A 12,978-nucleotide genomic window follows, 5' to 3' on the forward strand; every position below is an offset into this window, starting at 1 on the left:
GGTTGCTTACCTTTTTGTTGTTGACATGTAAGAGTTCTTTATATATATAAAGAACTGGGTACTAGACCCTTCTGGGTACTAGACCCTTATCAGGTATATGATCTGCAACTATTTTCTGTTTTCTACCTTTTTGTGGGTTATCTTTATCTTTCTTCATAATGGGTTTTTTTTGGCTGAGTGGTGCGGCTTGCGGGATTTTAGTTCCCCCACGAGGGATTGAACCCAGGCCCTCGGCAGTGAAAGTGCCGAGTCCTAACCACTGGACCACCAGGGAGTTCCCTTAATAGTGTTCTTTGAAGCACAAAAATGATTCATTTTGATAAAGTCCAATTTACTGTTCTTCCTTTGGTTGCTTGTGCTTTAGTTGTGTCATATCTACGAAACTATTGCCTAATCTAAGGTAACACATATTTACACCTAGGTTTTCTTCACAGTTTTATAATTTTAGTTTTTACCTTTAGGTCTTTGATCCATTTTGAGTTAATATTTGTATGTGGTGTGATGTAGTGGTCTAGTTTCATTCTTTTGCCACGTGGATATCCAGTTGTCCCAGCACTGTTTGTTGAAAGGAATTTTCTTACTCCCATTGAATTGTCTTGGCACCATTGTCAAAATCAATTGATCATGGATATATATGGTTTATTTCTGGACACTGAATTCTGTTCCATTGATTTATCTTAATATCAGTACCACAGTCTTAATCTTAATATCAGTACCACAGTCTTACTTGCAAACTGCGTAATATACTTTTAAAGTTGCTATTTTAATTTTACTCTTCAAGATTTCTCTTTACCCATTTGTGCAAGAAAATACTAAGGACAGTTACAACAAAAGCAAGATGCTGAACTTCACTCAGGTTGTCATTCATTAATGGTGTTCTGAAAAGACTTTAAAAAAATGGAATAGAAAACAACTGTATTCAACACTTATCTTCAAGACAAGATAGATTTAGAGAAATTCTGGTTTTCCTTTTGAAAAATACAGTATTTGAAATTAACTCAATAAATGGGTTTAAATAGATTGAACATAGCAGAAGAGAGAATTAATGAACTGTGTAGAAAATCAGGCTAAAGAAGGAAGAGCAAAAAGAATAAAAAGTGCAGAAAAGAGTGTACAAAGGACTTGGTGAAAGGTCTGAACTACTTGTAATTGGAGCCCAGGGAAAGGAGAGAGAATGGGATTCAAAGGCAAACAAACAGGCAAAGACAATATTTAATGAGTCAATGGCTAAGAATTTTACAAAACTGATGAAAGACTTCCAGAGTTCTGATAGTGTTCTGTCTTTTGATCTGGGTGCTGATTATGTGAGTGTGTATAACTTGTGAAAGTTTATTGAATGGCACACATGATTTGTGTACCTTTCTAGTACATATGTTATATATTTTTTAAAAATCTAAGTGAATTGAACCATATACAAAATTCCCTAAATCAAAAAAGAAAATGTGATTTTGTAAAAACTGAGTTTTAATAATACTCTCTGATATTGGTATATTGATCATGTTGTTTGATCTCTAATTTAAAAACTATTAAGAGAAATTAACAAATTTACTTTTCATTTTGTGGGAAATTATTTCAGTGTAAGGTTAAATTACCTCAGCAGCAGACAGAATAAATTCATCTCTAATATTAAATGTGTTTAAGTGAGAAATATACTTTCAATCCTATTTTTTGCATATTCATAAAAATTGTCCATCCTATTTTTAGAAAGAAAAACCTTTAACTTGTCCCTATTGTGTAAAAAGATTGTAAAAATATTGACTTGAATACTCTTAATGTACTGTGTTCCTGAACACAATCTTCCAAAATAACTAGCCTTGCCTTTTTGGGTTTTGTTTTGTATATTCTATGACCTTTTGTGATCAATAAATATTAAATATTTTTCCTATGTGATATTGATTCTCTTTTTATTTTTTTCCTCAGTCCTGGCTACTGAAAAGAAATTAAGTTTTTAAGTGTGGTAAACAGTATAAGTATAGAGAAAATAAAATGTCTCCATCTATCCACATCCCCCCACCCTCCCAACCAACTATCTTGTTATTAGGAGGGATTTTTTTTTCTTTAAATAACTTTACGTAGAACACCTTTCTATACCATAATTGAACTGGATAAAAGCAAAGTATCTTTTGGGCTTCCCTGGTGGCGCAGTGGTTGAGAGTCCGCCTGCCAATGCAGGGGACACGGGTGCGTGCCCCGGTCAGGGAAGATCTCACATGCCGTGTAGTGGCTGGGCCCTTGAGCCATAGCCGCTGAGCCTGCGCGTCTGGAGCCTGTGCTCCACAACGGGAGAGGCCACAACAGTAAGAGGCCTGCGTACCGCAAAAAAAAAACAAAGCAAAGTATCTTTTAAATCCTTGATTCCTTTACCAAGGGCATATTAGATAGTAAGAACTTTATTTGAAAGTAAGCTGAAATTAGAGATCTCGCCTTTCGAATGTGTAAAAATTACAAGATTATCTTTTCTTCCAGATTTTGTATCAGATTGTACCATCTCATAAACTGATGTTAGAATTCCATAGATTACTGAGAAAATCAGGTAAGTAGTTTGTTTTAAATCTCTTTGTGCAGACAAGCTATAGACTGTGGCTCAGCAGACTGTGGCTATGGGCCAGAACCACCTCTTGCCTGTTTTTTTTTTTTTTTTTAGTATTTCTTTCTTTCTTCCTTGCTTCCTTCCTTTCTTTTCTTTCTTTCTTTCTGCATTGGGTCTTCGTTGCTGCACCCGGGCCTTCTCTAGTTATGGCAAGTGGGGACTACTCTTGGTTGCAGTGCGTGGGCTTCTCATCGTGGTGGCTTCTCTTGTTGTGGAGCACGGGCTCTAGGTGCACGGTCTTCAGTAGTTGTGGTGCACAGGCTCTAGAGCGCAGGCTCAGTAGTTGTGGTGCACAGGTTTAGTTGCTCCGTGGCATGTGTGATCTTCCTGGAACAGGGGTAGAACCTGTGTCCCCTGCATTGGCAGGCGAATTCTTAATCACTGCACCACCAGGGAAGTCCCCTCCTGCCTGTTTCCATAAATCAAGTTCTGTTAGAGCACAGCCATGTCCATTTATTTATATACAAAAATATAAAAGCATCTATGGCTGCTTTTGCCCTATGACAGTAGTGTTGAGTAGTTATGACAGCCTGTAAGGCTTGCAAAACTTAAATAGTGTCTGGCCCTTTACAGAAAAAGTGTGCTAACCTCTGCTATAGAATTTAGGCAATGGTTGCAAAAGAAAAACGGCTTCAATTTATATGATTCAGCTTATTTTAATCTTTACTGGGATTCACCTCAGTATAGAAAAGAACATAATTCTTCATAGGAAATCCGCTTACTAAGTCCAGTAGGTACTGGGACTACCTCGGTTCTTCTCGTAATAGAAGAGAACATATATAAAATGCCCAAATAGGGCCGGTACCTTAAGTAATGTTCTCAGTAATATAAACCCATATAGAGGTCAGACTCACCACCCTGCCTTCATTAATGTGGACTAAATTATCAAATTCTTCAGATTCATCACAGGAGAGTATGATCATAATGAATTGTTTTAAACTGTTAAACTAGAAGGCTTATGATTCAGTGATACTGTATCAGTGGAATATAATCTTTTAGCTTTGTGCTCTTCAGTGCTTTCTGTAAACTCTAACTGTTGTGACCATTGCAGAAAACGAAGAACACCGTAAACTGGGGTTGGAGGTATTATTTGGAGTCTTAGATTTTGCTGGATGCACTAAAAATATAACTGCTTGGAAATATTTGGCAAAATATCTCAGACAGACTTTAATGGGGTAAGTAAGAAACATACAGTGTTTATTACTGGATCAGCATAAATAATGTTTTATAGTATTTTAGCTAATAAAGTTCTTTGTTTATGTTTTTGGATTTCTTGAACTGTGTCTTCAGCTGTTTTCTTCTGAGTACGTCAGAAGAGCAGGAAATAGGAAGTCACAAGTAAAACATACAAAAATTCTATCCGGACTTTTTGTGCTATCAAAATGGGTAATAGCCCTTACCACTACTCTGCTAAGAGCTAAGTTTGTGCTTTCTAATTGGAAATAGGGACCAGAAGGGGTCACCTCCACTCTTCACTAGATTCTTTGTAAAGCTGTTTGTGATTTGTGTCATCAACTTGTAAGATCACATGGGAAGCAGCTTTTCTCCCAACAGTTCTCAGTCATTTTCAGTGGGTTTTTTTAGGACCTCATAAAATCGTCATGGTTATTCATTCAGCAAATATTTATTAAGTCCCTTGTGAGCTGGGTATCTAAAGCTATCCCTCTGATCAAAATAATCATCAGTGCCACATTTTGAGTAAAAGAAAAGGAGTGGCCCTTGTCATTTTTACCTTGTGTGTGAGAGAATAAAGGATATCACAAAAATTAAATTTCATTGATTTATTATATCCATTTTAGTTGCTTAGGAAATTCATTATCAGTGGGAACTTGCTTCAGGCTTCAGACCTGACTTGACCTTAGAACAGTCTTGATTAGGAAGTATTTTTGGTGTGATATGTTGATGTACTCCCTGTAAACCACTTTCCAAATCTAAAGCACTGTACAAACCCTTACTAACCCCAAGGTTCTTGAAGGCGGAGAAATGTGCTGCTCACTTTTTAAACCTCTAGAAGTTTTGCCACAGGGGCAAATAGGTACTAAATAAGTCTTTGCTCTATTAAATTATTGAGGAATACTTAGCACTGCCTGGGTTCAACTGTCAAACCTATGTGTTCGTATAATAATGCCATCTCAATTTGGATAGTAATTCTTTGTAGCATATAATTTTAAAGTAAGGTTTTAAAGTAACTTTTAAGAAATAAATAACAATAGCTAACATTTGTTGAAAATGTACTTTGTACCAGACAGCATGCAAAGAGCTTTATATGACACTTGCTATACTATGGACCAGTTTAATCCTAATAACAGTGCTATGAGAGGGGCACCATTAATATCCTCAAGCAAATTGAGGCTCAGAAAGATTAAGCAACGTGCCGAAGATCACATAGATAGTAGATGGAAGATCTGGGATTTGAATCTGAGATTTTGACCTTAGAGTCTATGCTGTTAACTGCTGTGCTGTACTGAACTGGCTCTTTCATTAAATGGAAAATGGGACGTGGAGATCAAAGAGGACAAAAAAGGATTTGCTTTCATGCGTGTGCTATGCCATGGCTATACTTGGAAGCTAGTTTGGAAACATCTTCCTTGTCATCTTTCCACAGACCCTACTTAAGTTCAGATTCTGACACTATAGGTCTGTCTCCATCACTGACCTTCCCTTTTGACACTTTTCTTTTCCAGGAGTCATCTTGCCTGGGTTCAAGAAGAGTGGAACTCCAGGAAAAACTGGTGGCCAAGCTTTCACTTCAGCTACTTTCGGGCAAAAAGTGATTGGAAGGAAGATAAAGCTTTAGCTTGTGAGAAAGCTTTGGTAGCTGGGTTATTGTTAGGAAAAGGTACATGTTTTGTTTTCTTTTTATCTAGCCATAGCTTTCAGGTGATTTTGAAATTACAAAGTGTGACCATTCATTCATATTAGAGTTTACCTAAACAGTATCTAAGGGTATTATATGATGGAAAAATAACTGCTGAGTGGAAAAATGAATACTGAATTCGGGCCAGGTGATCTGCTTGTAGGGAATTTCCATGGATTGGAAACAGTGATTTCATATTGTTGATCGTCATTGGTTTTTATGCTCTAACTTGAGTATCTTTAGGGGCTATTAAGATAAAGGATACACCGTTTTCACAGCAAATGACCATTTGGCTGTGCTGTAGAGAAAGTTTACTGAGATTATCTACTATATTAGACATAGAAAAATATTCTTTATTGACCTCATTTTTTTTATGACAGCTTTATGTTATTTATATTTACTTACCTGTTGCTGTAAGGATGAGATATTTTCTTCCCTTCAGAAAAGAAAAAAAAAATACCTCCTATTAACTTACTTAAAAGTCCTCTTAAAAGAAAGGGAAATTGGTCTTTTCTTTGGGGAATATCTTGGCTGTTAAAACTCTTACCTGCTTTGTACCACTGAAATATAGAAAGGTAGCCAGTACTGAAATGAGACTGCCACAGAACGTGTCCAGAGGTGAAGAAAGTGACCTCACAGTGGCCATGAGTAAGCACTATGTGGCCAGAGAGTTTAAAGTATCCTAAAGAGATTCTTCAGGTCGGTTTAGATATAATTTGTATTGATTTGGAATTAGTATTCTCAGTTAATGTTTCAGATGGTTACTTAGATTAGTAAAATACTGATTTTATGGGAGGAAAAGGATTAGCAAACATGAAAGTAGTTTTAAAAATTTCTCTCTGATGTACAAGAAACAAATGTGATTTGGATTGTGACTTTCTACTTTATGAGTGTAGAGGTTCCTGGTACAGATATCAAAAGGTACCTGTGTTTGAGTTGGGTCGGGAGACCTGGGTTAACTTCCAATTCTGTCCCTTACTTGCCATGTCACTTAGGTCAAGCAGTTAACCTTTGGGATCCTTCTGTTTGAGATGGGCAGTGTAACACCTGCCCTATTTGCTTACAGGATTGTTAAGCATCACACAAACATCGCATCAAAGTGCTTTATACATTCTGAGGTATCCTGCGACTATCAGGCATAAAATGTCTGAGAATGGACTCACCTTTTCTTCTTTCAGGGTGTTAGTATGGGGGTTGAGTCAGGCTATTGGGAGTTGTGCTGGGTTTTGTTCTTGATCTGGTTACCCTCAGTACATCCTGGGATTCGAATTTTAGTCGTGGCCTCCCTTTACTTTGAGCTTGGAGTAGGGTACGGTGGCTGCCCTTCCTCCCATGCTCTGCTCAAGGTGAACCAGGCCCATTTCTCCTTGGAGGGGCCTTTCCTCCCAACAGTTCAGGCTGCTTGGCTACCCTGTGACTTTAGCTTGGTGGGCTTGAAGTTAGGAATTGTAGTTTATTTGGCTTTTTCTCTGTGTTAGATTGGTAGCAGAGTTTTTTCCAGTTTTCTGTATTCTAGACTGAAGCAGAAATCTGTGTACAAAGTATTTTGTTTTTGCTAAAGTGGTAGATGTGTTTAGAAACACAAATTATTATATAACACCACACACGCCACTGCTTCCCAGCTAATAAAATATTAGCAGTTCTCACCTTACTATTTTCAGGGATAATAAAATTGTTGCTCTAGGGCTTCCCTGGTGGCGCAGTGGTTGAGAGTCCGCCTGCCGATGCAGGGGACACGGGTTTGTGCCCCGGTCCAGGAAGATCCCACATGCCGCGGAGCGGCTGGGCCCGTGAGCCATGGCCACTGAGCTTGCGCGTCCGGAGCCTGTGCTCCGCAGTGGGAGAGGCCGCAACAGTGAGAGGCCCGCGTACCACAAAAAAAAAAAAAAAAAAAATTGTTACTCTAGGTACAATATATATTCTAGCAAGTTCCCAGAGAATATGAATAAATGCAAACTGAGACTGTAATAAAATTAATTTTTCCTATGTTTTTTATGGTCTCATTTATTAAATAGAGAAAATCTCTTACAATATCCAGTTTACGTTTTTCTTACAGGAATTTGATTCATGTCTCTGAAATACTTAACTAGTGATCCTCTTAGCATTGTAAGACTATGAAAAGCAGGTAGAACTTCTGATGAGCACCTTTGGCATATCTGCATGATCACCATCCAGCTGCCTGCTAGATGGCGGGAATGACTAGATTAAATTTTTGATTTCTTCTAACCTATGATTTGTTTATTCTAATTCTTCACATCAGGGTTTTCTACAGAGAACTTCCTTATTGTCATAAATGCATCTTTGGCTCTTTTACCAACTTATCATTGAGAAGGAAGCTCTAGTAGTTTGCTTCTGGAGAAGGCTCATTTAATATATGAATATATATAATATGCATATCACCTTAACTAAGGTTTAGGAGGCAAGGTAGAAAACAAGCTAAAGTATATGCTTTAATTATGATGCATCAGAAATATTTTTGTATGTAGGAAGCAGTACATTTCATTGGTGACAGCTCTGAGAATGGGCTTAGACATAGCGGTGTAGATAATACAAAGCCTTCTACTTTTAGAATCATCAGTATGCCAGAGTTGAAGCAAAATTTTTAAAATGTAGAAATATACTTGAAGAATTTGATGATCAGTATTAAAACTTTTTATTTTGCCTTGTTTTGTTTCTTAGGGTGTAGATATTTTCAGAATATTTCAAAACAAGATCATCAAGTCTTAAAGAAGAAAATTAAGCAGATGAAGAAATCAGTGAAAAAATACAGCATTGTAAATCCAGGACTCTGATACTGAATTTTAGTTACTTCAGATTAGTAGCTACAGAGTAGTAACTCAGTTGATAGCTTTAAATGTATTTATTTATTTGATATTTTAAGAAGGTAGCTTATTTGGCTATGAAAAAGTTATATTTTCTTTTACTATCGGTTATAGCTGAAGAGACAGTCTCATTGCCTTTGCTCTTTGTAAATATATTTTTCCTTTTTTTTTGTACTGTTAAATGTAACATTTATTAAGGAATAATCTTCAAATAAAAATATATTTGTTTTATCAGAGCATATAGCTCTACAGCAGTTATTGCTGTTCGCAGATAATTTGCCTCTGATAATTGTGTAATGAAATATAACTTGTGGGACTGTTAAATGAACGTGTGTATTCTTTTAGATGCAAATGATCTATGTTAGGTTTACCACCGTGAAGAACATATTGGTGATGAGTTCTGTTGAGGAAACAGAGAAGGATTTAGAAAAGAACTCCTCCTCTTTCTCTTTTGGTAGTAAGACATGGTAGTGTGGGGTTAAGTGACCTCTGGTAGAGAGCTACCTTTGACTCTGGAGGACTCATTTGGGTCAGAGAGGGTAGGAGGGGCCTGGTTGCTTTTAGCTGGCACTGGCCTAACTTTAAAGGATTCTAGCTTTGTTGGTTTTGCTTGTTTGCCTTGCACAGCAATCTAAGACATGTTCTAGAACTACTGTGTCCCTCTCCTTTCTCTTGGAAACCAGAATGCAGCAGTGGGTAGCTGGACAGTGGAGAAATAGTGTCCCAGGGTCATACAGGAAGCCCATTGGAAAGCTTTGCTCAGAAGCCAAGAACAACTTTCCTGGAATATCAGCTGAGCTTTCTAATATGTTGTGGTAACTGGTGGAGTAAGTGCTTCTTGAAAACTGTCTTGGCTCATATACATTTACTGTTCAGATAACTAGTATTTGAGTTCCATGAAGGCTCCTTAACTTCAGAGCAAGTCCGATATTAAGGTGGCAAACCACACGTTTTCCCCATTGGCTTATATTCCTACCAATTTCAAACCATCTGTCAGAAAATTAGGGGACAAATTATGCTTTGTCAATAATTCGATATTTTATACTTCGTAGATAAATGACTATCAACAAATAACTACCCAACTTTATATTTGTGTGAAACAAGTAGGTGCCCCACAGAACCAAAGTCAAGCAAGTGAAAACTACCAATGAATAGGGTTGGCTTCACCACTGAGAGTCCATGCTTGGGTGGTAAAGGAGTTCCATATAAGATCAACACCATAAGGGTGAAATTCCCAGAGGATGTGGACAGAATCTCAAAGCTTAAGCCAAGATCGTCAGGGCATCTACTCCCTGAAACCTATAGTCAAAAACTCTAAAATAGGATTTATGAATTCTCATGGTCCCTAGCAGGATGGAGGTGAGAATGAAGGAGAAATGAGTAGATATGGTTATCAAATGTTTGTATCTAATTGTGCAATAAGAGCAATGTGAAATTTTTTCCAACTGTGAAATTTTTTTAAGCCCACTAAAAGCTAGTTTCATGAGTCATAATGGCTAAAATTTATCAAGCACTTTGGGCTTTACATTTCATCATCTCATCACTGCAGTCCTATGAATTATCCCTATCTTAACAAGAAAGAAAGTGGTGTCTTCAGAGATTAAGTCACTTGCCCAGGGTCACAGCTGGTAGGTGCTGGCTCCAGGACTATAACCCGATCAGTGTGGTTCCAAAGGTCACACTCTGTGCTATGTGTACTGCCTTCCAGTTTAGTCATGTTTATAACCTGTAGCGCCCTGAGCTAGGGAGCAGGAAAAAGAATAGAGGGGATCCATCACCCATCCTTTCTCCTGGGCGTGGAAGGTTCCCTCTCTGTGTCCTCACTGATCCCTCCCCATACAGACTCTTGTGAAATCACCACATTGTTTAATGGTCTTTGTACATCTGTCTTTCTCAGTAGTATATTACCTAGCCTTAATAATCTGCATATCACCAACACCTAACAGAATTTCTGGCTTATTAAATATTGAGTAGAACTGAATGAAAATTTATGAAAGCTATGGACTGAGTGCACCTGTCCCATAGGCAGTAATAATCTTGGTGAATTTCTGCCAAGGGTAGGGCCTCAGGAGACTGTTAGGTTTGAATCCTGGGTTTATCATATGCTTTCATTGTTTCTTTACCTACAGAATGGAGACAAGTAAAATTGATTGCTGTACTTTCTTTTTTATTTTTATTTTAGTATTTATTTATTTTGGTTGTGCTGGGTCTTAGTTGCAGCATGCAGGATCTTTAGTTGCCATATGCGGGCTTCTTAGTTGTGGCATGTGGACTCTTAGTTGCGGCATGCATATGGGATCTAGTTCCCCAACCAGGGATCGAACCTGGGCTGCCTGCATTGGGAGTGCAGAGTCTTACCCACTGGACTACCAGGGAAGTTCGTGTACTTTCTTTTTAAAAAAATACTTTTATACATCATGATGGAATGAGAAAAATCTGGGATGTAATTCAGAACACCTAAACTTCCTTGCCATCTTTTGCGGTCACCTAAAGCATGACCCTAAATGTTTCATGAAACCTCTCAGACTTAAGCCACTTGTCTATACATTGGTAATGGCATATCTACCCTGCTTAGCTAATAGAATTATTGTGAAGATTACATGAGATGAAGTGAGAAAATACTTCATAAACTATAGTACATAATACAAATGAGAAGAATTGTCAATACTTTCCCTAAGCTTAAACGCGCCTGCTCATTTTCAGACTGTGAGAGAAGGCAGATAGATGCCAGAGAAATCAGTAAACTATATGCAAGGCTACTGAGCTGGAGCATTTCTTTTTATATTTTCTCTATTTTATTCCATGACCTGATTCTAGGATAAACACCAGACCTTAACCTCACAATATCGTTTTTAAAAGGCACTTGCTGGGCTTCCCTGGTGGCGCAGTGGTTAAGAATCCGCCTGCAGGGGACACAGGTTCGAACCCTGGCTGGGGAAGATCCCGCATGCCGCAGAGCAGCTAAGCCCGTGCGCCACAACTACTGACGTCCGTGCGCCCTAGAGCCCACGAGCCACAACTACTGAGCCTGTGCTCTAGAGCCCACGAGCCACAACTACTGAGCCTGCATGCCACCACTACTGAAGCCCGTGTGCCTAGAGCCCGTGCTCTGCAACAAGAGAAGCCACCGCAATGAGAAGCCCGCGCACCGCAATGAAGAGTAGCCCCCGCTCGCCGCAACTAGAGAAAGCCCGCGTGCAGCAACGAACACCCAACGCAGCCAAAAATAAATAAATAGATTTATTTAAAAAAAAAAAAAGGCACTTGCCATAGGAAACAACGTGTGTGTGTGTAACTGCTATGGGATGAATTGTGTGTCCCCAAAAAGACGTATTGAAATCCTAACCCCCAGTACCTCAGAATGTGACTTTATTTGGAGATTGGATCTTTATAGAGTTAATCAAGTTAAAATAAGACCATTAAAGTGAGTGCTAATCTGACTGATGTCTTTATAAAAGGAGAAATTTGGACACAGACATGCACACAGGGAGAAAGTTGTATGAACACAACGACAGATATTGGGGTGATGTTTCTACAAGCTAAGGAATGCAAAACATTGCTGGTAAACCCTGAAAAGCTAGGGGAGGGACGGGGGCCAGATTCTCCCTCCTGGCCCTCAGAAGGAACCCACCCTGCGGACACCTTGATCTCAGACTTCCAGCCTCCAGAACTGTGAGACAATAAATGTCTGTTATTGAAGCCTCGCAGTTTGTGGTACTTTGTTACGTCAGCCCTAGCAAATTAATACAATAGTTTTTAAAGGAAATATCATGCCTGCTTCAAAAGTGAGAGCTAAAGTGATTTCAGATACTCGGTCTTGGCCCAGCTGGTGGTTCCAGGTTTATCTCCTAAGCTCACCTCACAGTCAAAATTTGTCCTCCGTTCTTCCCCATCTGTACCTTATCTCAATACCCTGATCAACCTTCATTAAGACTTTTTTCTTTGTCCCCTCCATCCTGATGTCATCTCTCCCTCCTTGGAATCCACTGGCAGTTTGCTCCTTCCTTATTATCTTAATATAATCTGCCTTGTATTATTTGGAAATTTATTTTAACTTCTCAGAGCATAAATTTCTTGAAAAAGTTTGTTTTGTGCATCAGTTTTCTGTTCAACATTCCTCTTCCAGCATAATGCTTTGCACATGCTCATACAAACCTACTGAACTGACATTGAGACATCTATGATAAAATTAATTACTGCATAATTATTACATAACCACATGTATTATGGTATTATATCTAAAATATATTATGCAATATAATATTATATTAAATTACATATTTTAATAATGAGAAATTCATGCTGTCATTACATCTGATGGGACCTGCAAGCCAGTCTCTCCCTGCTAATTTTGTAATCACTCTGCCCAAAGCAATAAGATCTGATTTACATGTCCTGGGTAGGTAGGAAGATTTGTGTTTTCATATGTCCAAGTTAAGTTTTTTAATGCCGAGTTCTAATTCTGTAAACAGAATCATTTAAAATTATTTTCCAAAAAGGAGGCATTCCTTTGGACTCAATTTTTTTTTCATGGCAAAGGAAAACTGAGACAAACGTTAGTACAATCAAAAAGTACTCTCAGGTCCTACACGGAACAAGAGAATGCACTCATTCTTACACGTCACAGGGTAAACGGTCACCTCCCATTTCTGAGGCCTCAGGGCTGTAGATTCACTGGCGGAAGTTGGTCCAAGTGTAGCTCCTCCCGC

The 12,978-nt window shown here is 38.4% G+C and overlaps 1 protein-coding gene across 5 annotated transcripts in view; it reads left to right on the forward strand.

Annotated features, from left to right (window-relative positions):
* The window catches only part of TAF1A (TATA-box binding protein associated factor, RNA polymerase I subunit A), a 34,271-nt gene extending 25,766 nt beyond the window's left edge, over positions 1-8,505 (forward strand). For all 5 annotated transcript variants that reach the window (XM_049706007.1, XM_049706014.1, XM_033430437.2 and 2 more), the window contains 4 exons: positions 2,467-2,533; positions 3,642-3,765; positions 5,275-5,429; positions 8,127-8,505. In XM_049706007.1, coding sequence (XP_049561964.1) covers positions 2,467-2,533; positions 3,642-3,765; positions 5,275-5,429; positions 8,127-8,239 — 459 coding nt within the window. In that variant the 3' untranslated portion in view covers positions 8,240-8,505. The remainder of the gene's footprint in view (positions 1-2,466; positions 2,534-3,641; positions 3,766-5,274; positions 5,430-8,126) is intronic.
* Positions 8,506-12,978: the final 4,473 nt, after the last annotated feature.

Source organism: Orcinus orca, chromosome 1 (assembly GCF_937001465.1).
Source record: "Orcinus orca chromosome 1, mOrcOrc1.1, whole genome shotgun sequence".
In the NCBI taxonomy this organism is placed as follows: domain Eukaryota; kingdom Metazoa; phylum Chordata; class Mammalia; order Artiodactyla; family Delphinidae; genus Orcinus; species Orcinus orca.